The 25,596-nt window shown below is 36.2% G+C and overlaps 1 protein-coding gene across 1 annotated transcript in view; it reads right to left on the reverse strand.

The window, feature by feature from the left end:
* P3H2 (prolyl 3-hydroxylase 2) overlaps positions 1 to 25,596 on the reverse strand; it is a 154,476-nt gene that overhangs the window by 35,769 nt on the left and 93,111 nt on the right. The window contains exons 2-3 of the mRNA XM_082461472.1: positions 5,520 to 5,672; positions 3,902 to 4,091 (exon numbers count right to left, since the gene is read on the reverse strand). Of these exons, the coding sequence (XP_082317598.1) occupies positions 3,902 to 4,091; positions 5,520 to 5,672 (343 nt within the window). The remainder of the gene's footprint in view (positions 1 to 3,901; positions 4,092 to 5,519; positions 5,673 to 25,596) is intronic.

Raw genomic sequence — 25,596 nt, forward strand, 5'->3', positions numbered from 1 at the left:
ATGATGAAAAATCTGAAAGAGAAATTAAGGAAACACTCCCATTTACCACTGCAACCAAAAGAATAAAATACCTAGGGATAAACCTACCTAGGGAGACAAAAGACCTGTATGCAGGAAACTAGAAGAACCTGATGAAAGAAATTAAAGATGATACAAACAGATGGAGAGATATACCATGTCCTTGGATTGGAGAATCAATATTGTGAAAATGAGTATACTACCCAAAGCAATCTACAGATTCAATGTAATCCCTATCAAATTACCAATGGCATTTTTTACAGAACTAGAACAAAAAATCTGAAAATTTGTATGGAGACACAAAAGACCCCGAATAGCCAAAGTGGTCTTGAGGGAAAAATACGGAGCTGGAGGAATCAGACTCCCTGACTTCAGACTATACTACAAAGCTACAGTAATCAAGACAATATGGTACTGGCACAAAAACAGAAATGTAGATCAATGGAACAGGATAGAAAGCCTAGAGATAAACCCATGCACCCATGGTCAACTAATCTATGACAAAGGAGGCAAGGATATACAATGGAGAAAAGTCAGTCTCTTCAATAAGTGGTGCTGGGAAAACTGGACAGCTACATGTAAAAGAATGAAATTAGAACACTCCCTAACACCATTCACAAAAATAAACTAAAAATGGATTAGAGACCTAAATGTAAGACTGGACACTATAAAACTCTTAGAGGAAAACATAGGAAGAACACTCTTTGACATAAACCACAGCAAGATCTTTTTTGACCCACTCCTTAGAGTAATGGAAATAAAAACAAAAATAAACAAATGGGACCTAATTAGACTTAAAAGTTTTTGCTCAGCAAAGGAAACTACAAACACGATGAAAAGACAACCCTCAGAATGGGAGAAAATATTTGCAAACAAATCAACGGATAAAGGATTAATCTCCAAAATATATAAACAGCTCATGCAGCTCAATATTAAAAAAACACACAACCCAATTCAAAAAATGGGCAGAAGACCTAAATAGACATTTCTCCAAAGAAGCCATACAGATGGCCAAGAAGCACATGAAAAGTTGCTCAACATCACTAATTATTAGAGAAATGCAAATCAAAACTCCAATGAGGTATCACCTCACACCAGTTAGAGTGGACATCACCAGAAAATCTACAAACAACAAATGCTGGAGAGGATGTGGAGAAAAGGGAACCCTCTTGCGCTGTTGGTGGGAATTTAAATTGATACAGCCACTTTGGAGAACAGTATGGAGGTTCCTTAAAAAACTAAAAATAGAATTACCATATGACCCAGCAATCCCACTACTGGGCATATACACAGAGAAAACCATAATTCTAAAAGACACATGCACCCCAATGTTCATTGCAGCACTATTTACAATAGCCAGGACATGGAAGCAGCCTAAATGCCCATCGACAGACGAATGGATAAAGAATAAGTGGTACATATATACAATGGAATATTACACAGCCATAAAAAGGAACAAAATTAGTTTATTTGTAGAGACGTGGATGGCTCTAGAGACTGTCATACAGAGTGAAGTAAGTCAGAAAGAGAAAAACAAATATCGTATATTAATGCATATATGTGGAACCTAGAAAAATGGTACAGGTGAACCAGTTTGCAGGGCAGAAATTGAGACACAGACGTAGAGAACAAACGTATGGGCACCAAGGGGAGAAAGTGTCAGAGCGGGGTGGTGGGGTGTTGAATTGGGAGATTGAGATTTACATATATACACTCATATATATAAAATGGATAACTAATAAGAACCTGCTGTATAAATTAAATTAAAAAATGAAAAAAAAATCTCAACAATTTAAGACCTATATTTTCACAAATATAGAGTATTATTAACCGTTTTAATCTCTGCAATGTGATTGATGGATATGTCATCTCCTTCCTTCCTTCCTTCCCTCATCCTTTCTTCCTTCCACCCATTCATTTAACAGATATTCACTAAGCACCTGCTATTTGCCAGTCACTATAAGTAGGCACTGAGGATTAAGCACTTAACAAGATAGGGCAATAGCCAAGTGATAGAAGATAACATTTTCAAGTCTGTAAGTGGAAATGAGCCTGGCGTATCTTAGGAATTAAAATAAGTACAGTAGGAATGGATTAAAGAGATAGAAAAAGAGAGAGGATGAAAATGAACACTAGTACGCAGTCATGAAAGTCCTTGTTAAAGGTTTTGGGTTTTATTTCAATTGCAATGGAAGCCAGTGGCGTGGTAGGGGGTGATTCAGCACATCTGTGAGCAGACTTTCTGCTTTTTGGAAAACTGTTCTGTCTGCCTACAGAATAAAACCTGATCAGAACATGAGGACGAGCAAGGAGACTATCACAGTGAATTTGTTAAAATATAGTGTTGATTTGAACCAGGGTGGTAGCAAAAGGAGTGGAGGGAACCAGGGAATCTCAAATGCTATTAGGAAGTAGCATCTTTCAAAGTTTGGTAACAAGTCGGAGGAGAATAAGAATTGAAGGAAATGTTGGATTGAAAGATAACTTCTAGGGATTTGGTTTGAGCTACTACGTGAGTGATGCTTTTTATGAAGACAGAAAACATTGGAAGTTGGGAAAAGAAAACTGACTTCATTAATTTGCATTTCTATGAGTATATGCGAAGTTGAACATTGTTTTTCATGTTTTATAACTTGGAATACAATATGCACTCAACAAATATGTGTTAAACATTTATTATTGAATAATAAACTTTGCCCATTTTTCAGCTGTGTAGATCTTCAAAGTATGGGCTCTAGAGTGAGAAAATCCTAGGTTTGATTCCCAGTTTCACCTTAATCCCATTACTTAATCTTTCTGAGGTCTAAATTCCTCATTTAAAAGGGGAGAAGAGGGTGAATAACAATACCTACAAGGAGTTGTTTATAGGATTAAAAGAGATATAACTATATAAAATGCTCTGTATATTTTAACTGCTAAATAAATTTTGCTTATTTTTATTACTACCAATAAATAAGAAATGAAGTACCAGTACTACTAATAATTTACAGTCTGTGTTTAAGTATTAATGATATTAACTGTTTTCCTGTAAACATTTTGCAACTTTTTCCACTTGCTATTATAAATCAATTTGATTAAAGTATCTTTTATATTTATAAATCTTATGTAAAATCTATCTTTTTCTTAAAATTTCTTGTCTTTCATCATGCTAAGAAGAGCTTTCCTACTGTTATACAAATATTCTCTTGCATTTTCTTCTAACAGTTCTATTTTTACTCATATTATTAATATAATAGAATTTATTTCGTGTATTTTTTCATATGCAGCGGAGAACTCAGTCCCCACCATACATGGTTAGCTAGTCAACCTCCCCAATTAATGTATAATGAACTTTACCTACTATTTTAAATTGTGGTATATTAAATTCCCATATGTAACAAAATATTCATTTAAGTAATAGAAGAAGAGTATACAAAGCTATTCACTACTACATTATTAATCATAATAAAAAATTGCAGCTTCCTTAGTATTCATCAGTAAAGGACTGGTCAAATAAATTACGCTTTCCCCATATAATGCAATAAGGTAGATCTACATGTACTTACATGAGAAGTCCACAATATATTGTTAAGCATAAAATAAAACAAAAAAACATATACTGAAAATCAATATTTACAGTGTTGTCTTATTTTTATAAAAATGAAATAATAATTATAAATAAATACCTAAATATTTATGCATATATCTGAAAAAGCTTGGGAGCATAGTCACCAAAATTTAAACTAGGGAAAGTAATCCACGGGAGAGAGGATGGGATATGTATATGAGAATTTTTTTACAATTATACTTTTTACAATATATACTTCTACATTATTGGAATAGTTTTACAGATGGCATGTAGTATTTCTATCATCAGGAAATCAAGGGAAAAAATAAACTTTACCTGCAATGGCTTCATAGAGACCAGCTTTATACCCTAAGTACTCATATTCCTCAAATCTCTGAGGCCCCTCACACAGGGCTCTGCACTCCGTATCTTCATTGAAATATTCTCTTAAAGCTTGTTCAAAGTACTTGATAGCTAGTTCAAAGTCATCTGCCTCATAATGTTTAACTCCTTCACTGTAACTCTCCTGGAAAGAAACAGAGAAAAATTTTTTTTCAAAGAGCACCCAAGGGGCACTTGAATGGCAAAATGCAGGCAAGACTCTGGATCACTTAGGTAGGTGGGTATGGGACTCTTGCGCTGCTGAAGATAAAGAAGGGTCGCACTGGGAGATAAAGGGAAACTTCCCTGGCTTCAACTAATTGTAAATGAGAAGGGACTGACTGAGCAAGCCTACTGCTGTGGCATCAATCAATTTCATTTTCTTCCTGAGCTCATTCAAGACTATATTTTCTAACCCTTTTGAATGCAGGTAGGGGCACGCAACAAAGTGCAGGAAGACTGATGTGGTTGGACGTGACACTCAATTCCAGGCCTGGTTCAAATTTGTGTGTGCGTGTGTGTGTGTGTGTGTGTGTATACTGCAATTTTATTTCAATTGCATAAACAAAGTTAGTGTGTAAGAAATTTAAATAAAGCAGTATGGTAAAATTAGCAGAGAACCAAAAACTCTAAAAAGGAAGTACACCTAAAACATGAGAATTCAACATTCATTAATGTTTCATCTTCAGTTTTGATTGACACTTGATGCTTGCAAATTTTGAAACAAACTTTGAGATCATGATGACTATTTTGAATAGATTTCAGCACCAGCACTAAGATTTGTGCATTCAGTTGGTTTGCAGTTGACTTGTTAGCCATTTACATAGTGTATAGTACAGATTTGTCACAGATCAGATCACAGCGTTGAAGGAAAGTACCTTCCTGTAATTAGAAAGGATCCCCTAAACTGCACTCAACTTAAGACATCCAATGCACAAGAGCACGAAAACCATCATAATAATGTGGCTCCAGGGAACATAGTTCATTTTTTTTTTGAAAAAAAAGGAAAAAAGACTTTCATCTAAAATCTTCCTCTCTTAGACTTTTCTTCAGTCCTCTTGGAGGCCACACATTGAGAATGGTGATGTATCCAATTGAAAAAGAAGCCCTTTCAACACACTGTGAATTTCAAGTAAGATTTCATTTAAAGGAATAATTATGTAGCTTAAAAAAATCAAAATTTGAAAAGTACAGGTACCGTGGAAAAAGCCACTGGACTGGTTGCTGGGAAACCATGGTGTGACCCTGAGCAATTCACATGGGCTTCAATTCCAGTGGGTAAAATTGAAGTGCTGGAGTGGGTGCTGAGGCTCAGAGGGGGTTACAGACATTTATGTCACATCTTACTTTTCACCATATCATACTGATTTTCTAAGTTAATTTTCTTTTTCTTTCAATTTTTCAACCCTGAATTACGATACTTCATCTTAGGAACTCTGAAAGTGTAAAAATGATACTGTTTTGGATGTTGGGAATCAATATGAGATATCCATTCATAGGAATTTGCTTTGAGTCCATTGAAAGTTAGGAGCACTAAGCTCCTCATGGTTAGGACAGGGTCCCCAAAGCTCACCAGGTGTGGTTTGGCATCCCGATCTACCAGCTGGAGATCTTCAACGCCCGCCATCGTTCTGTAATTCTTGATGTTCTGCTGCATTTCCATGTGCTCAGGGTTGGCCATGAAAAATGTGTGCGCTGCTTCCACTGCCTTTTCCAGCTGGTTAAGCTATAAAGAGAAAAAAAAGGATCAAATGAAGGCAAATATTTCTAAACTGGGTTCAGCACCAGTCCAAGGTCTCAAGACAGAAAGTGTCAGGGCTGAGTTCTACTTCACATTCACTCTACCCAGCCTCCACACTAAAGGGCAAGAGGTTAAAAAACAGTGCTCCTAAAATGATATGTGGGTATTTTGGCATTGGAGAAAATGGATAAATGTGCTTTGTTCCAAGTTCGTTTTCTTCTCCCTCTTTTCTAAGACATCTGTGTTTTCTGGGAAATTGAATCTACGTACTTCTGTTTGTCTTATGATTGATCAAAATTAAAATCTGCCAATGCTGTGCCACCTCTAATTCACATTTTCAATATTTTTGTCTTTTATTTTCTCTTCTTTTCTTTTTGTTCCTTTTGCCTTTAATCCTGAAAATGGAAGAATAAACTGTGACTTTCTGAAGGATGAGATTAGGGATACCTCCCACTCCTCCAAATCTGTTTTCCGGCTTTAGAATGTGAAGAACACAAAGTTAAAAGGAATAAATTTTTCCAATCCAGAAGAGATGCTAAATACAGCACACAAAATGTTATACCACATTCCTTTGATTGAGAAATTGATTCCAAACTTACAAGTTGGATTCTCATTAATATAAAAGGAAGGATTTTTTTTTTTTAATTTCATTTCCCGTCTTCAAGCAGTTGGGTTTTTTTTTTTTTTTTGCTTTTTTTTTTTTAATTAATTTATTTATTTAGGGGTGTGTTGGGTCTTCGTTTCTGTGCGAGGGCTTTCTCTAGTTGCGACGAGCGGGGGCCACACTGCATCGCGGTGCGCGGGCCTCTCACTGTCGCGGCCTCTCTTGCTGCGGAGCACAGGCTCCAGACGCGCAGGCTCAGTAGTTGTGGTTCACGGGCCTAGTTGCTCCGCGGCATGTGGGATCTTCCCAGACCAGGGCTCGAACCCGTGTCCCCTGCATTGGCAGGCAGATTCTCAACCACTGCGCCACCAGGGAAGCCCAAAGAACGGATTTTTAATAAACTACAAAGACACTGTAAATCTCCTCTTAAACCACTTAATAAGCTGCTCTCCATGTAACGTGCAATGATGCATTATTTGGTAACAAAATGTAATTAAATTTACTTGATTTAATACATTTTGCCCTATGCTTTATTCATGGAGAATGTCTATAGACAGAACCTTTTGCCTCATTTCAGAAAAGTGAATATTCACACTAGTACTAGTCATTTTCATGGTGAAATCCAAATTATGCTTGGTCTATTTTGAAGTATAAAGAAATGAAACTCACTGTTACTGAACAAATAAATATAAAATCATGGAAGGCATATAAGATTCAACTGAGTCGGCTTTTGATAGTCTGGCCACTCAAGTATTAGTAAGAAATAGAAAGTAGTAGTAGGTTCCTGAGCTCCCAGTCACTGCCTTCTCGTGATATATAAAGAATCTTATCCCTTACTACAGAAAACATAAACTGCCCTATTTTAAGATCTGATATCCTTAACTTTGTCTAATGATAGTAAAGCCTTCTCTTTTTCTTTTTAATTTGCATATTCTTAGCTACTGGCCTTCTTTCCATTAAATCTTGCCTGAAAGCAGCTTTCCTTGCCATTTTTACCTTTGTTCTCGATTCTGTGGTTTCAGAATTATTTTTGCTGTCAAAATCATTAATTTTGAATTCCTGGTTTCTTTCTTAAATTTCCTCAATTTCTCATACACCAACACAGACAAATATGAGTTGTACGGATGTCTACATAGTGACAAGTATATAGCTATAGAGGAAAATGAATAGGTTCTAAATCGGGTATGTGTCTACACTTACTGATCAAGTGAACCTGGAAAAAGTCATTTAAACATTTGTGTCTTGGTTCTCCATTAAGAAACCGCCATACCACCACCCACTACATAGGATTTTGGAATGATTTAATTGTGTATTATATATAAATGTGCTTCAGAAATCACTAAAACCCTTAAAAAAAAAAAAACCAGATACAATTTATATAAGATCTATTCATTTGAAGGATGTGAATATACGTTCATTAACGCTGGGTATGTATAGTCTACAACTCCCATAGACACATAATTTATGAGGATATAGTGAGGTACTTGTGGTTGGTGGAAACTGCCTCCAGTTAAGGGCCAAACTATAAGTTCTGAACACAACAGGTTAGTACTGACACGCTTTAGTTTTATAACACCAGCCATTAACATTGAACGAACATAGATAAATTTTTATAAATTTTGCACTTTCCTACCTTCATGTTTTGCTCAGACTGTTCCACTGACCTAGAGATCCTCTGACACTTGGATTTTCTTGTTGAAATCTAACATATCCTATAAGGCCAAGCTTAAATCCTGCCTTCTCTAAGAAAATTTTTCTCAACCCTAAAGCTACACTCAAGCACTGCAATATCATCGTATCCCTGTTCTTCTACTGGCACTTATCATACTCTGCCATATGTGGCACCTACCTAAGTATATTTGTTACTCCTAGTAGAACTTTCCGAGGATAGGGACCACATGACTTATTTATCTTTTTGTTTTCCATCTACTTTACATATAGATGATGTCTATGATATGTTTAGGAAAAGAGAAAAATAAATTCTAAGAAGCAAACATTTACACACAAATCAAAAGGTATATTACATGTGAGTGTGCTTCATAAGCTATAATGGACGAGAAGGATGTTAAGTTCAATAACAACATCTCTGAAGTCATCATTCACACTGAGAGCTTCCAATACTGATTGATTATCACTGATGAATGTGATTCAGTAGCTCCTGAAAACTGTTAGCCAACACTGATAAATTGGTTCCTTCTCTTAAATTTGACCACATTGGTTTTTTGCTTATTTGGTGCTTTCCCCATTTATAACCCAGTATTAAACATAATACCATGTTCCCCAATATAAATATAAAGAAGATTCCATGACTTAGGGTTAATCCATAAAACTTATTCATGAACTGGCTTTTAAATTATTGTGAACCAGTTCAGGAAACTAGAATTGGCTGCCAGAGATTCTATATAAAACAGGCCATCGTTTTAACTGGAAGCTTGATATCTTTGTAGTCCATTTTTGAAATTAGATACACACATCTGAAGTGGTAGGAAAAGTCCAGGTGAACATGTGTGTGCTACATATGAGCCTGTACTATTAGATGGAGATTATTATAAGGCCGTATAAGTACTAGGTTTCAGCTAAGGAAGGATCTACCTGCTACTCCATTGAAACAAACAAGAAGCTAACTGCCTTTAAAGGCTTCAAACTGGATTTCCTTTAAGACCAAATTAAAACATACCACAGGAGAGGGTAACTCTAATGTGAGGGTAACTCTATGCGTTAGAAAAGTAAATTGTAAAATAAAGAACAACTGAGGAAAGGGGAATGATTCAACAAGCTGATATCATGCTTTCGGGGAGCTTGCTGCTCTACTGAGATATGAGAAATAACTGGTAAGAAATGCCTTCAAGAAGCACTGGTTCATTTCATCTCAGGCTGTGAAGAACTAAGGCAAAAATTTTCTCCTGCCAGCCATGCTGCATGAAAAAAGGCTGATTAAATCAACACCCTGCTGATGTTTGGAAGTTACTCAGTCAACTGGTGAATGAACCAGACCCTATTGACACACAAATGGTTTTCCATAATGAATAATAAAGGAGCATTTCAAAAATGTAAATTGACTACTTAAAAACTGTCAATAGCTATCCATTGACCACAGAGGTGATTCCAGAAACTATGTACCAAGACATTCAGGAAACTGTAGGATTTGGCCCCTGCCCTATCTTTCTAGCATAACTTCCTCCTATTTACCACTATGCAAACTTTTCCCAGGAAAGTTCTAGAAAAACTTCTAGAAGTTTTATAATTTACCATCCCCCATTCAAGAAAACACAGGCTCAGTACTCCAGCCATACCAAATTCTTTATTTCACTCATTTATTTATTCAACAAGTATTTATTTTGCATTAAATCCATGCCAGGCACTGTGAAAGTCTGAAAGTCGATGAGAATAGCTACATGGCCAAAACAGACAAAAACCCTGCTTTCCAGGTGTTTACAGTCTCATCCAAGGGGACAAGCCTCAAGTAAATAAATCATTAATGAAAGTAAGTTGAGGTTGCACTAAGTGCTATGAAGAAATAAATGAACAAACAATACAGTAAGAGCTGGCTGGGCTGGGTGAAAGCAGGACTCCTTTAGATAAATTAGTCAAGTAAGGTCTCTGCAATGTGATTTTTGAGCTGAGACTTACATGTTGAAAAGCCAGTCATGAACAGAAGAGGAGGAAGAGTGTTCCAGGCAAAAGAAAGTCAAGCAAAAAAGGCCCTGAAATGGAAAAAGCTTGACATATTTTAAAAGCAGAGTAGAAACTAAGAAGAGAGATTTGAGAAGTTGGATAACAGATCACTTATATGCTACAGTAAAGAGTTTGAACATTATTCTAAGTGCAAGAGGAAACCATTAAAGAATTTTAAATAATACCTGATACATATTTTCAAATGATAATTCAGACTGCTATGTGGAGAACAGATCTTTGGTAGCAGGCAGGAGAACACTGCAGTAATCCAGGTCAGAGGTAATGCTTTTACATCGCAAAATAAAAATGGGACAGCATAGGTTTGCCTCCTCTTTTTCACCCCTCCCTCTTCCATTCCTTTCTCTTCCTTTCCATTTTTGCCCATCCTTGCCATAGCAAAGTTTCTCAATTCCGAAGGCGGACGCATAGCCCAAAAGGAAGCAATTCTAAAATTTCCAAACTTATTTTAGGAAAGACATACAAGTTCCCTCTCTTCTAAATTAGCATAAATATGAAGCTCAAATATTTTGAGTATGAGTTTAGAACAGCTTGTAGGACATGTGCAAGAAAGGAAAGGGACTAATCCTAAAACACATTAAAACATGTAAAGAACACTGCATCCTTTTGAAAGAGAATATTTAAGATCACATTCCATTTTCTGAAGCCTTTTATACAACCAGTATAAAACATCAAGCCTGAAATAAGTAATTTCCATTCTTGTACTCAAACGACTTTTTCAATAAGGAAAGGAATTCTTTCTCTACTTTCCCCACCCTAACTTTGGGAATTCATCCAATATCACGCATTATAGTTTGATGCAGTGCTATATTTTTGCCTTGGCTCTTTACTTAAATTTCACAATATAGCAACTTTAGAGAATTTTTAACCCCATATGAAGTTTCTTACCAACTGCCAAACATGTAAATAGACAGTGAAGACATCCTGTTTCTAAGCCACAGCAGAATTTTTAAGTTCTGATTAGCAGCATAATCACACTAGATGCAGGGGGAAGGAAGTCATCAGATTACAGCATGTACATCAGCTGAACACTAAAAATTCATGGGCTGAAAACGTTCGTCTTTCTTTTATGAAGCGGGAAGATTTTTTTTATTAATGGTGACACCCAACATTTTTGTAGATACTTCAGCTCTTGCTAATGTCTCCAAATTTACCTCAAATTTTTGTCAACCCGAAGTTAATTTTCCTTCACAGAACCACATCAGTAAATAAATAAATAAACTTCAAATAACTGAACAACATATTAAAAGAATACTGTTGGGAATTTCCTGGCAGTGCAGTGGTTAGAACTCCGTGCTTTCACTGCCAGTGGTTAGGACTCCGTGCTTTCACTGCCGAGGGCCCAGGTTCAATCTCTGGTTGGGGAATTAAGAGCCCGCAAGCCATGGAATGGCCATAAAAAAAGAGAATACTGTTAAACTAAAGACCCATCCAATTTTGAAACAAAATTTGGAAGCAGTTTGTTTGAACTACTGAATTAAACTAAATCCTACAAGTTACAGTGTTCCAAATGTAATGACCAGGCTTTTTCATGAGAATTCAATCTTAGGAAATTCCTAAACATTTCCATATAATGGAGTCAGATTTTTAGAGAGTCCAAAAATAGCCATATGAAAACTAGCTTTTCCTTCTTATGCCATAATTTCTGGCGATGTTACTGTCCTTTATGTTGTTAATATAATTTGCAAAAAGCCCCATATATTGAGCTCTTTTCATAATTCAGTTATAGGAAATAATTGGTTGATTTTCCTGATTAATTTATAAAATTAATTTCACCAGACATTGAGGACTACATGATAGACTGTGTTGTCCTTTTTGTCTTGACTACAAGAAAGCTCAGAACTAAACTGTATTTTCATTTACTGTAACTGTATCATGCTGGTTTATAGTATATCAAAGTGAAGCTAGTATATTTCCATTTTTTTCTTTGAGTTTTTTTGTTTTGCTCCCATTTCAAAAATCTAATTATACAAATAATTGCTTTCACAAGGTAACTCAAAGTTCTTCTGGATACAGAAAAGGTGCAATTTACTCAAAAGATAAACCTCCGTAGTAAAGGAAATTTCTAGTAATTAAATTCTTTCCTACATGGCAAGGGAGGAAATTTAGAACTTTTTAGCTTTAAAGAACACATAGTAATTCACACGTTAGGTGTTCATGCTAAATGAAGAAAATTAACTTATCTTTGCATTTACAGAATGTTAGTCTAAAGTGTAGTCATGGTTATAAGTAAATATTTGTAGCTTTCAAAATGCTATTTGGTAAGGATTAGATGAGGAAGAGCATATTTAAAGAGTAACATTTTCTCTGTGGAGTAAGCTGGAAAGGAAACATATGTCTTTTTCAAGCACTCTCTTTTGCCAACTGCTTTTACCCTTTCCTTCAATTACTTACTGTCCTGAGCCTGAATAATAGACTCCCGTTTTTTCTAAACGCTCTAAGTTTTAATCCGATGTTTACAACTGAACGTTAAACACTGATGGTGCCTTGCCACCGTCAAATGAGGTTACCCGTATGAGCTCAGTGGAACGACAGATTCTATCAGTTAAGCTTTCAGGGAGATTTCTTATCTAAAGAAAAACCATCTCTCAGGGTAACAAAAACACTAAAGTGAAGGAGCAAAACTTTTAAACGTGCTACTTCATATTAGAGACTATTTAAAACAAAAAGTCCTTGAGTTTTTGAGAAGAAAAAAAACAGGGAACTCAAAGTATTAGCCAAAAAATATGTGTGTGCTTAATTGGACAAAGTCCCTCAGGCTGTCTGTGTATTGTCTAAGTCCTAACAAGAGAACAGAAAAGACTTGGATGGCTGCTGGGTACGGAGAGAGTACTATCTCAGTGATGGGACATGAGCAAGTCATATCTGCCACGGATCAAATGAAATTAATGTGTGGTTTATTGGTATGTTACCGTTATTTTTGGTTTTAAACATTAGGACAGGGTAAGACTGAACAACTGGGAAGGCATCTTAACCTCTGTGGTATTGTCCAGAAGTCTCCCTTGAGGTGTCAGAGAATGACTAACGTTACCGAAAAGAAAGTTTAGGCTAAGACCTCTCTGACCTTTGTTTCCTGCTACTGTTTTTCGAAACACAGCTTTCATCCTCTTTAAAAATGTCTTTGGAAGGCAGCTGTCACTCATTTCATATTCAGTTTTGCCAACATCCCATGACTGTTGTAGTAATCATCACTTTAACATGTAAAGAATCTTATTCGTGTCTGATTTTGAAAAATAAATAAATAGAAATCCAATGTCCCTCTTTGTGATCTCAGAATTGTACTCTCCTTTGTGACCCCCATATCATGTGAGCATAATTTTGTTTGTGAGCTTGTTAAGAAGAATTTACACTCGTATACTGTTGTGTAGTTTGCAAAGTACTGTACAATACTACTAATAAGAATTAAAATAATAAAAATGACCATTTATCGAGTGTATACACAATCTTTATTGCGAAATTCTTCAAGAAGCTGGAAGATGAACCCCTATACCTCACCCCGGGCCCAGTGCAAAAGTAGTTGATCGTTATTTACAAGAGCACGTCATAATACAAACAATGAGCTATAGCACCATGGGGAAGCTAGTGCTGGCACAGACTGAGTGGCCCTTAATGAACCTGATGGTATGAAAACAAAGTTTGTTGTTCTAACTGTTCACGCATGCTTAGCTTCTGCCTGGCTTTCATTATGACAAATGGAGATGAATGCTGTCTATCCCTAGCGACCCATTAAAAAGTTCTAGCTGGCCATCCCTTTGCTAGAGCCAACAGCCTAATTGCTCACTACCAGAGTTGTATCCCCTTAGCGATCAGCAGCCAGATCACATTCTTTACACCAAACTGTACAGAGGTGCAATCATTTGAATTTATTTGTCAAATGCGATTGCAAAACGGCAAATAAACTGGATTTGGGCTTTCTCCTTCTAAGATATCCTTTAAAAATCAGCAGTGAAATAGCTTAATATAGCTCTGGCACTGAGTTTTCTGCCCTTGAGAATATAAAAAACTTTTCAAAACTTTTTTGTATATCAGCCACATTGTTTTGTGAAATAACAAAGTGATGGGTATAAAATGCTCGTCATAGGTGAGAAGGAGCGGGAGAACCGAGGACTGAGAATCAAAGTTTGGGTTTAGTTCCTGTTTCTTTCACAAGCACCCACATTTCCTGAGTGGATGACAGATGAAGGAATATGTGTCAGGGAAAAGAAGTAACACACTGGGCTTTGCCTTCTTAATTGTAACAGTGCTAAGATAACCCTGGAGATAGCTTGCCAAAATTGATGATTTGGGGAGGGGCTTTAGGGTTTAGTGAGCATATAGAAAAATGCTACTATCATTACCATTTCTACCATCTTCTTTTCATTCTGGTCTCCCTTCCATTTTGTGTTTATGAAACAAATTTAACATTCCACCCAAACCACTCCGCTGTGAGAAATATAAGAAAAGCAAACAAGCAAATCAAACGCTTTCCCACTTGTACCTTTTTGGTATAAATATGCCACATTCCTCTATGAAATATAAACTTTCTCTTGCTCTTATAAGGGTGGGGAGATTTACTTCAAAAAGTATTTCAAAACCTTCACTTCAGCTCATGTAAAAGAAAGCACCATGGCTGCAAGCCAAAGGGAGTTTCACTCCAAAGACCCACCTTGGAGGGGACTTCTAGAAGAGACTAAGGTCCTTTCAGGTATTTAACCCATCAGGATGACTAATTGGTACTCTTAACCTGACAGGCTGCAGGGTCTTATTAAAGTGGTGGTTTTGATGTAGAGTTCTTTCAATGTTTCATAAGCTCCTCTGGCATCACACCTGTACTTTGTGAAGCATTCAGCCGCAGCAATAACCTTAGGCTGTATTGTAAATTAAATGTCCCTGCCATATACACAGGTTAAATAGAAACCCACACATTTCCTCCATACCTCAGTCAATAGACTGTACTGGAAAGAAGTTCCAGTCTCCCTGAATTTCTGAGGAGGTTAAAGCTTGGAGAAAATCTGCTTACTTACTGAACATTTTTCTGTTACTTTGGTGGAACTTGCATTGGTCTTCTGAAAATTAACTTCCATTAACCAAGATAACCAGGGCTAGAAAGGCCCTTTAAATCATAGAGTACTAGTGCGTCACTTTACAGGTGGATAAAACATTTGCATAGAAAATCAGTGGCAAGACTATGGTTAGAATCTACATCTTTTCTTAAAACATTCACAAACACGTATTTGGTATTTTAATCCCTGTGATTTCAAAGCAGAGGAGAGTTCATGCATATCTGGTTCATGTAACATGTGTTTCCTGCTCACCTCTGCCATAGAAAGAACTGTGATAGATGTTCTCTGAAGATATAAAATATTTACAGTATAGTCCTTGACCTTTTATTAAATACAGTTCAACAGCGCAAGGAGACATACACGACTATTCATATCAAGAACTAAGTCTGTACAGGATTAGAGGGCAGAGTGAGTTACAGTCAACACGGTGCTATTGAAATTGAGAGAAATTTGAAACCACAGTAACCTGGAAGGTACAGGAAAGGCCTCATGGAGAACTGAGGCCTGAGACTGGGTCTTGAAGAATAGAAAACATGTGGATGTCTCAGATGCAGAATAAGGTGAGCAGGAAGAAATAGGAATGACTCAGATGTTTTTATAGAATAGTAATTTGGCTGAACTGGCTCATGTGGAAGGACTAGATGGCAGAGTAATGGAAAACAAGGTTGAATGCAGCTGGAATTTGAGGATCTTTGAACACTAAACTGAGGTGTTTTGACTTTTATTTTTGGAAAAAGAGACTCAGATATATCTATGTGTGCATGTATGTGAGTGTAGTTATGAAAATCACCCCCTCTCATTTCAAAAATAATTCAAAAAATAAAAAATACAATATTTGAGGTAATTATAAAAATGTTTTTCTTAAGACTTTATTATTTTTTTTTTTTTTGGAGCAATTTTAGGTTCAGAGCAAGATTGAGAGGAAAAACAGAGATTTCCAATATCCCCCCATGTTGCCAAACAGGCATAGCCTCTCCCATTATCAACATCCCTAACCACAGTGGTACATTTGTTACAACTGAGGAACCTACAACAACACACCATAATCACCCAAAGACCACAGTAATCACTACTGGTAGTATACATTCTATGGGTTTAGAGAAATGTATAATGACAAGTATATATCATTATAGTATCATACAGAGCATTTTCATGCCCTAAAAATCCTCTGTTCTCCATCTGTTCATCACCCCCACCCCAACCCCTGGCAACCACTGATCTTTTTACTGTCTCCGTAGCTTTGCCTTTTCCAGAATGTTATATAGTTATAATCACAGTATTGTGACTTTTCAGATTGGCTTCTTTCACTTAGTGATGTGCATTTGAGGTTTCTCTGTCTTTTCACTTGATAGCTCATTTCTTTTTAGCATTGAGTAATATTCCACTGTCTGATGTACCACAGTTTATTTATTTATTCACTTACATATGAATAAATACTGTAGGTATGTCAGTATTTATAAGCAGTATGTCATGGCTGTTTCCAAGTCTTGCAAATTATGAATAAAGCTGCTATAAACATCTGGGTGCAGATTATTGTGCTAACATAAGTTTTCAACTCCTTTAGAGAAATACCAAGGAATGATATTGCTGGATGGTGTAGTAAGAGCAGTTTAGTTTTGTAAGAAACTGCTGTTCTGTCTTCTGGAGTGGCCTCACCATTTTGCATTCCCATCAGCAATGAATGAGAGTTCTTATTGCTCCACATCCTTGCCAGTATTTGATGTTGTCAGTGTTCTGGATATTGGTCTCATAGTTGTGTAGTAGTATTTCATTTCTGCTTTAATTTGCATTTCCCTGATGAAGTATGATGTAGAGGGTTTTTTCATATGCTTAATTACGATCTGTATATCTTCATTAGTAAGGTGTCTGTTAAAGTCTTTACTCATTTTTAAATTGGGTTGTTGGTTTTCTTATTTTTGAGTTTTAAGAGATTTTTGTATATTTTGGGTAACAATTCTTTATCTCAAATGTGCCTTTTGCCAATATATTTTCCCTAGTTTGTTGCTTGTCTTCTAATTCTCTTCACATTGTCTTTTGTAGAACAGAAGCTTTTAATTTTAATGAAGCCCATCTTATCAGTTATTCCATTTATGGATGGTGCCTTTGGTGTTGTATCCAAAAAGCTACTGCCATATCCAAAGTCGTCTATGTTATCTTCTAGAATTTTTATATTTGTGCAGTTTAATCAATTTTGAGTTAATTTTTGTGAAGGACATAATTTTTTATGTAGATTTCTTTTTTTTTTTGTATGTGACTATCCAGTTGTTCCAGCATCATTTTGAAAAGACTGTCTTTGCTTCATTGTATTGCCTTCACCCCTTTGTCAAAGATCAGTGAATATATTTATATGGGTCTATTTCTGGGCTCTTTACTCTGTTCCATTGATCTATATGTCTGTTTTTGTGCCAGTACCATACTGTTTTGATTGCTTTAGATTTGTAGTATAATTTCAAGCTCCGGATCATTGGTTTTGTTTGGTTTGGTTTGGTTTGGTACCTTTCTCAAGATTGCTTTGGCTTTTTGGGGTCTTTTGTGGTTCCATACAAATTTTAGGAGGATTTGCTCTAGTTCTGTAAAAATTGCCCTTGATATTTTGATAAGGAGTGTATAAAACCAGAAATCAACTACAAGAACAAAACTGAAAAAAAAAAACCACATGGAAACTAAATAACATGCTACTAAACACAAAACAGGATAATGAAGAATTCAAAGAGGAAATCAAAAAATACTTTGAGACAAATGAAAATGGAATCACAACTGTCCAAAACCTATAGGATGCAGCAAAAGCAGTTCAAAGAGGGAAGTTTGTAGTGATACAGGCCTCTCTCAAGAAACAAGAAAAATCTCAGATAAACAATCTAAATGTACATTTAAAGGAATTAGAAAAAGAAGAATGAGCCAAGACCAAATTTAGTAGAAAGAAGGATATTAAAAAGATCAGAGCAGAAATAAATAAAATAGACAAAAAAAAAACCCCAGAAAAGATCAGTGAAACTAAGATTTGGTTCTTTGAAAAGATAAACAAAATTGACAAATCTTTAGCCAGACTCATCAAGGAAAAAAAAAAGAGAAAGAGCCCAAAGAAATAAAATTAGAAATAAGAGGAGAAATTACAATGAATGCCACAGATATACAAAGGATTGTAAGAGAATACTAAAATCATATGCCCACAAATTATAAAACTTAGAAGAAATGGGTAACTTCCACTGTATGTAGAAACATACAATCATCCAAAAGTGAATTATGAATAAATAAAAAATGGGAATAGACTGATTTGCTAGTAATGAAATTGAAACAGTAATTTAAAAAACTCCTCCCCAAAAAAGTCCAGGTCCAGAGGGCTTCACAGGTGAATTCTACCAAACATTTAAAAAGGAGTTAATACCTATCCTTCTCAAATGATTCCAAAAAATTGAAGAGGAAGAAACACTTCCAAACTCATTTTATGAGGGCAGCATTACCCAAATACCAAAACCAGACAAAGACACCACAAAGAAAGAAAATTACAGGCCACTATCCCTGGTGAACATAAATGTAAAAATCCACAATAAAATATTAGTAAACCAAATTTAACAGACGTTAAAAGAATTATACACTATGGATCAAGTGGGATTTATTCCAGGGATGTAAGGATGGTTTAACATCCATAAATCAATCAATGTGATACATCACGTTAATAAAATGAAGAATAAAAATCATGTGATTACCTTAACAGATGAAGGAAAATCATGTGACAAAATTCAACATCTATTTATGATAAAAGTTTTCAACAAAGCTGGCATAGAGGGAACATACCTCAACATAATAAAGGCCATTTATGACAAACTCACAGCTAACATCATACTCAACCCCGAAAAGCTGAAAGCTTTTCCTCTAAGATCAGGAATAAGACAAGGATTTCCACTCACCACTTTTATTCAACACAGTATTAGAAGTCCTCACCATAGCAATTAGAAATATAGAAATAAAAGGCATTCACATTGTAAAGGAAGAAGTAAAACTGTCACTATTCACAGATGACATGATACTATATATAGGAAACCCGAAAGACTCCACCAAAAAAAAATTAGAACTACTAAATAAATTCATAAAGTTGCAGATCCCTTCCTCCAGGTCAGTTAGTCTCTGATGATACTAGAGCAAGTTAAAGAAGAAGTAAGTTGATTGTCTTAGTCACCTTAGGCTGCCATAATGAAATACATTGAATGGGTGGCTTAAACAAGAGATATTTATTTTCTCACAGTTCTGGAGTCTGGATATCTGAGATCACGGTTCCAGCTTGGCCAGGCTTTGGTGAAAGTCCTCTTCCTGGTTTGCAGATGGTCACCTTCTCCTTCTGTCCTCATATGTAGTGGGCCGCTCTCTGGTGTCTACTCTTATAAGGGCATTAATCTTATCATGAGTGCCCCACTCTCATGACCTCATCTAAACCTAATAACCTCCCAAAGCCCTCACCTCCAAATACCATCACATTGGTAGTTAAAGATTCAACGTATTAATTTTGGGGGAACACAATTCTGTCCACTGCATTAGTCAAAGGAAATGTAAAAATTAAGGACATCCTTAAAATTTCAAAGCCAGTCAATTATGGAATATGATTGAAACAGCAATGGAAATCAGTTTTTTTAGGTGATTCCAAAATTTTGTCATGGGTTGAAGAAAATAATCATTTCATTTTGAACTTGGTTGTGTTTGGTATAATGGGAGGAATGCAAAAGAATACATCTCCTTAGCAGTGAAGAATCTTGACTGGAGAACTGATCAATTGAGAGTTGGGCAAGGTCTTCACCTAAGGCACACTTGGGACCTTTGGTCCAGAGAAAGAGAAGACTTTCAAGGATGAAGGCATGATCAATTAGTATAAGTAACTCAAAGCAACCCAGAAGTGCAGGGAAAATGCCTTTGGGTCTGTGGTTAACACTTATCTTGCTAAGATGTGTATTCCCCTGGATGGTCATGAGAGTTATTATTTTTTAATGTTTTTATAGTTAATTAAGTATAAGATAAACTGTATTAAAAATTAAATTTATATAGGGTAAGATTTTTAGAATCTTTAATATGCTACTATGATAGTTTGTTTCTATAAGTGGAATTATTTTTCTACATTTTTCAAACTTTTTTGACCAAAGAACCATCCTTCCTGCTTCAGAGTGACTCAAGGGACTAATCAGCCTTCTGAGACTCTACTTTGTTGGTATGTACATAGCAACCCACACTGTGGGTAAACTTCATTAACTTTGATGAAAGAATGGTTTAATTGTAAAATCATTACCTAAGTGATCCCAGAATCCCAAAATGCAAAGACTGAAATGGTCCTTAGACATCATTTGGTGTAAGACTCCCTCCTCGAATACTTATGTGAATAAGATAACTAAAATATAAAGTGAAAAATTGTTCTCAGGGTCACATAAATCCTGATAGAAATGCTAGATCCCACAACCTGGTCTTCTAATTCCAAAGTTAATGGTGTTTCACTACTTCATTGCATCTAAGACTAAGTGGCCAATCCTTTTTATTTAGCATGAAAATAAAGAATGTACCATTTTGGATAAGTAAATATAAAAAAGTTACACCCAAAATATATCCCTCCAAAAGACATAAAAGAATACTTTTCTCCATGCCACCCAGAGTAAGCAAAATTAAAGTTAAAAAGTGGCTGCTAATGAGTACAGAAGAGAACTACAGGATTGGGCTCAAATGAAGAGACTGGTTTGAATTGAACCACAGCCTAGAAAAATCATATCAATAGACGATAAAATTATATTTAGTGGTTAAAAACAAACTCAGGGTTTCTGATTTTAACTTTGCACATACTGTGGGTTTACATTGGCTTCCTTCCCCTTAAAATGTTATGTTGTGGCAGAGATTAGCAGCTGCATGTTTGGCTTATACTAAGAAAAGTTTGTCATTATGATCTTCCACATACAGAGTTCAATCCTCCCACTTTGTCTGCATAAGATAATATAAGGTTTGTATTTCTAGGGAAACTGAGGTTCAGGCCACTCTACTTTGTCTTTCAGTTCAACCTGACCAACATTTAATGAGGATCTTATGCTGGGTATTGGGTGGGTGGGGATGATAGGGAGGAATGTGAGTTAATTCCTGCTTTTTATTAGTAATCTGTGGGACGGGGTGGGAAATCAGACAAATACCTATAATTCAGGGTTGAGTATGATTAAGAGAAGAGAAGTAAAAACAAATACTGTAAGGATTCAAAGTAGGGAAAAGCACTTCTAAATAGGTGGATTTGGGTCTAGAAAGTCTTCATGGAGATCTTATTATGAATATGGCATTTGTAATGGAACCTGAAAGATGGATGGAGTTTCAACAGACAGAGTCACCAGGAAGGGCATCTCACAATTGGTAAGACACCAATAAAAAGTGTTATCCATATGTAAGGATTAGTTTGTTGGAAGTACTAGTGTTGAGAGTGGCTTAAAGTATGTAAGAACACTTAAAAAGTAGGCTGGGGACAAAGTGGTATGGGTTTGAAGCTAAGCACATATTGTATCACGTTTGGGGGAACACTTGAAACTTTCAGAGCAAATGGAGTGACCTGAATCTTTTGAAACTCACTTCCAGAAACATCTCAGTCTCATTGGAAAGGAGTAAGTCTAGGTTACTAGGTTATACTAGGTCAGTCTGTAGTGAGGCAGCTTAGATCAATCTCACTGAGCTCCAGGGGCCAGTATACCCTACTCCATCCAGTCAGGTCTCAACCTGGACTTTCATCCCTAGCATTATGGAACCAAGCCACATAATCACACTCTGAAAGTTACAGCTGGTCAGGCATGCCAACAGAGTGCTAAATTGCCACATTTCCCAATACTGGAAGACCCACTTTCTGTTAGTCTAAAGCCTCTTTAAGGCTTTCAAAGATCGAAAGCCTTTTAAAGACTCCACTGCAAGTCCAATTTTCAATCAGAAAGAAATCCCAGCCAAGTTATTAAAATGAACATAGCCTTCCACCTGGGAGTTGCCATCTCTGCTCTCTTTACCCAGAACATGTGGTCCTGCTACAAAATAATATAAGCAGGGTTCATTCTTTTCATTTGAAAACACTCCCATGAGGCACTAAAGGAATTCTCACTTGCTTCTCCTCAGAGACAGTGAGGCAGAGAGATTCTGTTACACTTTTATTAATCTTTGCCTCATGCCCCATGTGAGCACACGGAAGTCTTATAGGAAAGGCTGTATGAATTGCAATTATTAACCTTGTGCTTTCCTGTTCAGGAAGTGAAGATGTTGAAACCTATAAGAGTAAAAGGGAGATGAATGGGAGCCTAAATCCTACTCTTCCTACTCCAAGCTCTAGTGAAAAAGAAGCTCAGAGCAAATGTTCATATTCTTAAAGGGAAGAAAGTAAGTATTCGTGTGAGTACTTAAGATAAACAACAGTCTCCTACCACTTATTTTACGAAGAAATTTAACATAACTAATCTCAAGTCATTATCATATGTAGGCTGGGCAGATATTAATGTCCCAATTTCACAGTGACAAAAATGGAGCTCAGAGAAGCTAAATAATAACAGTTGCTACTATTATTGAGGCCAGAGACATGAACTAAATGTCTTATATGTATGACCACATGTTTATGAGTTAAATTGTATCCCCTAAGTCTCATAGGTGAATTTAGGTGAACTCTTACCCCAGGACCTAAGGATGTGACTGTATTTGGAGATAGGGCCTTTAAAGAGGTAATTAAATTAAAATGAGGCCTTTAGGATTAGGCCTATCTGGCCCTAATCCAATCTGACTGGTGTTTTTATACAAAAAAAAGATGAGGACACAGAGAGAGACATCACTGACACTAGTGCATAGAGGAAAGGCCATGTGAAGACACAGGGAGAAGGTGACCACCTGCAAGCCAAGGAGAGAGGCCTCAGAAGAAACCATTCCTGCAGACACCTTGATCTTGAACTCCTAGTCTCCAGAAGTGTGAGAAAATGAATGCCTGCTGTTTAAGCCCCCCAGTCTGTGGTATTCTCTTATGGAAACCTTAGCAAAGTAATATACAACATTTGAAAAATGAAAATAACAGAGAGGTAGGAATCAATAACTTCATTTACAATTGAGAAAACTAAAAACCATAAGTAACTGAATCGGACTTTAAACCCAACGATGTCTTACACCAGAACTCGGGCCCTTCATCTCACTGCTGTATTCTCCCAAGTGATAAGCTGATCAATGACAATGCTAACAACTAAATTAGGGCATTGTAACTTTTAACTCAGTGTTCTTTCCATCAGAGTATCATGAAATTACCTTGGTAGGCCAGTTTTGACATTAAAACAGGGTGGGAAACAGGGTTAAGAAAAAAATAGAGTTCCAAATGAAAATTAAAATACCTGGTTTCCCTTATAATTTCTCAGGATAAGACCAAAAAAATTCAAGACAAATGAATCTTCTCTTCTAGGCATTCTGGAATGGTACAGCTGTTTTTATTTATGGTACTTAAACTTCCCGTTCTGAAAAGGAGTTTGATCAAAACTCTTCCTCTAAGCATCCCCTTTCACTTTATCGTAACCAAAAAGTTTTCCTAATGCAGAAAACTCCCAAAGGGAAGATACTTTCCTGGTATTATTTTAATTAGCTAGTAAAGTTCCTGAAAAATGCTGAAAACTCATAATACCAGAGAACCAGACAGAGAAGTCTGCCTGGGAAATGTCATCGCAGTTTTGTAAAGCAGAGTTTCTAAGACTCCATACTAACTCTGATCTGATCAAATTAAAAGTGAAGTTTTTAACAATAGGTATGGACTAAATCACCGCATAATTATTTGGTAGAGTATTATACGCCCACTGAGACTAATGAGCCATGCAAAGATGCTCATGATACATTTGAAAGAAAAAAGTAGACTGGACTAAACTATGAATAGTATGAACCCATTCATGTAATATAAATTCATTAAAAAATTTTATACACCAAATGTTAATAGCAGCTGTGTTCAAGTGGAGTCAGGGAACTTAACTTAGGACTTAATAATTAATCTCTATTTTTCATCTTGTTTTCTAATTTTCAAAAACAAATATATGGTATAGCTGTGTTATGAAGAAACAGAAATGGAAGATAAATGGGAAAGTAAGCAAAAGTCAAGGTTTATTATGATTTCCTGAAAAAAGAAATATACTAGTCAAGGAAGGACTTAATCTTGGAAGAAGCTCTTTTAATACCATGAGTGAATTTGATTTCTAGAATTTAAGTAAGACAAGTGAAATTCTGAGAAGTTGTGTGTGTGTGTGTGTGTGTGTGTGCATGAGCACTCCTGTGTGCATGAAGGGCATCATATTTAAATGCACAAAGGCAAACAGCTGTGGGGAACTTTCTTGTGAACTCCTGTTCCCCTTAATCTATTTAACACACTGAAGCCAGAATAATCTTTCTAAAATGCAAGTCTGATCTTATCCCTCCCTGATTGAAACTTTCAAAGGCTCCCCCCTGGTCTGAGGGTAAATTCATATTCCTTAAGTGACTCACAAGCTCCTGCCTAACTGGTCCTGGTTTACCGGCCCAGACTTTCTTCTCACTATTCTCTGTTGCTTTCTCAGCTATGGTCCTGTTGGATTTTGTCTCAGTTCCATTTGCTCTCTCCTCTCTGAATTTCTATTTTCTTTTTTTCGAAAAATTATCCTTCCAAATCTTTGCCTAATTATTTCTTACTCATCTTTAGTTGTTTGCTTAGACATCATTCCCTCATAGTGCCTCCCTCAAGGCATTACAATCATCCACTGACGTGCCTGAGTTCTCCATTGGTTCTCTTGGGGCAGAGTTATGAAGATGTTGTTGTTTACCAGTATACAGAAGGTTATGAGATTTTGCAAGTTAAAAACATTGATGCATTTGTAGAAAAAATAGAACAATATTCTCTCTTTTAATTTGAAGGTATACTCAACTCACAAAGAGCTCTGTCTCTATGTGGCTCTGATTGGCTATTACATTGCTGGTGATTAACCCTCCTTGGCACATCTTGGGTTTTCAGTAACTGGATGAAAGGCTGTTCATGTAGCTGTCCACTCATCAAACACTGCAGAGTTTTGCTTAATGTGTCAGTGTAGGCTAGCCACCAATTATACGTGATAGGCACACAGGGCATGTGTGTGTCCATTGCAATATATCAATATCACCATAGTAAGAGATGATAGCATTGTGAGAGCGACAAAAAGTAGATAAACAATAATCAAGTGGTGAACTAAGTGCAAAAGAGAGTGATGTGGGTATGCAGAATATTTAACTCAAAACTGGTGGCATTTATTCTAACCCCAAGTTTTTCAAATTATAGAAAATGATTAAAAACTATAGCACTCTCCTGATAGCTGTTTTCTGAAAGGAGTTTGGTTAAACTGGAACTAGTAAGTCATTCTTGAGCAATTTTTAAAGATAAAAATAAACTAATGATAATGATGAGGATCTGTTAGCAAACTGACTAACTGAAAGACATTTACTTAAATAGGCATAGACTTCAGCCAGCTACCTGATGACAGATTCATTGGTGGAAAGACAAGCAGGTCTGTCTTCTTGCCACATGGGATGGGGCAAGGGTGAAACATGTAAGAAGAGAAAAATATACAAA

This window comes from Balaenoptera physalus, assembly GCF_965194825.1.
Source record: "Balaenoptera physalus genome assembly, chromosome: 4".
NCBI classification, from domain to species: Eukaryota; Metazoa; Chordata; class Mammalia; order Artiodactyla; family Balaenopteridae; genus Balaenoptera; species Balaenoptera physalus.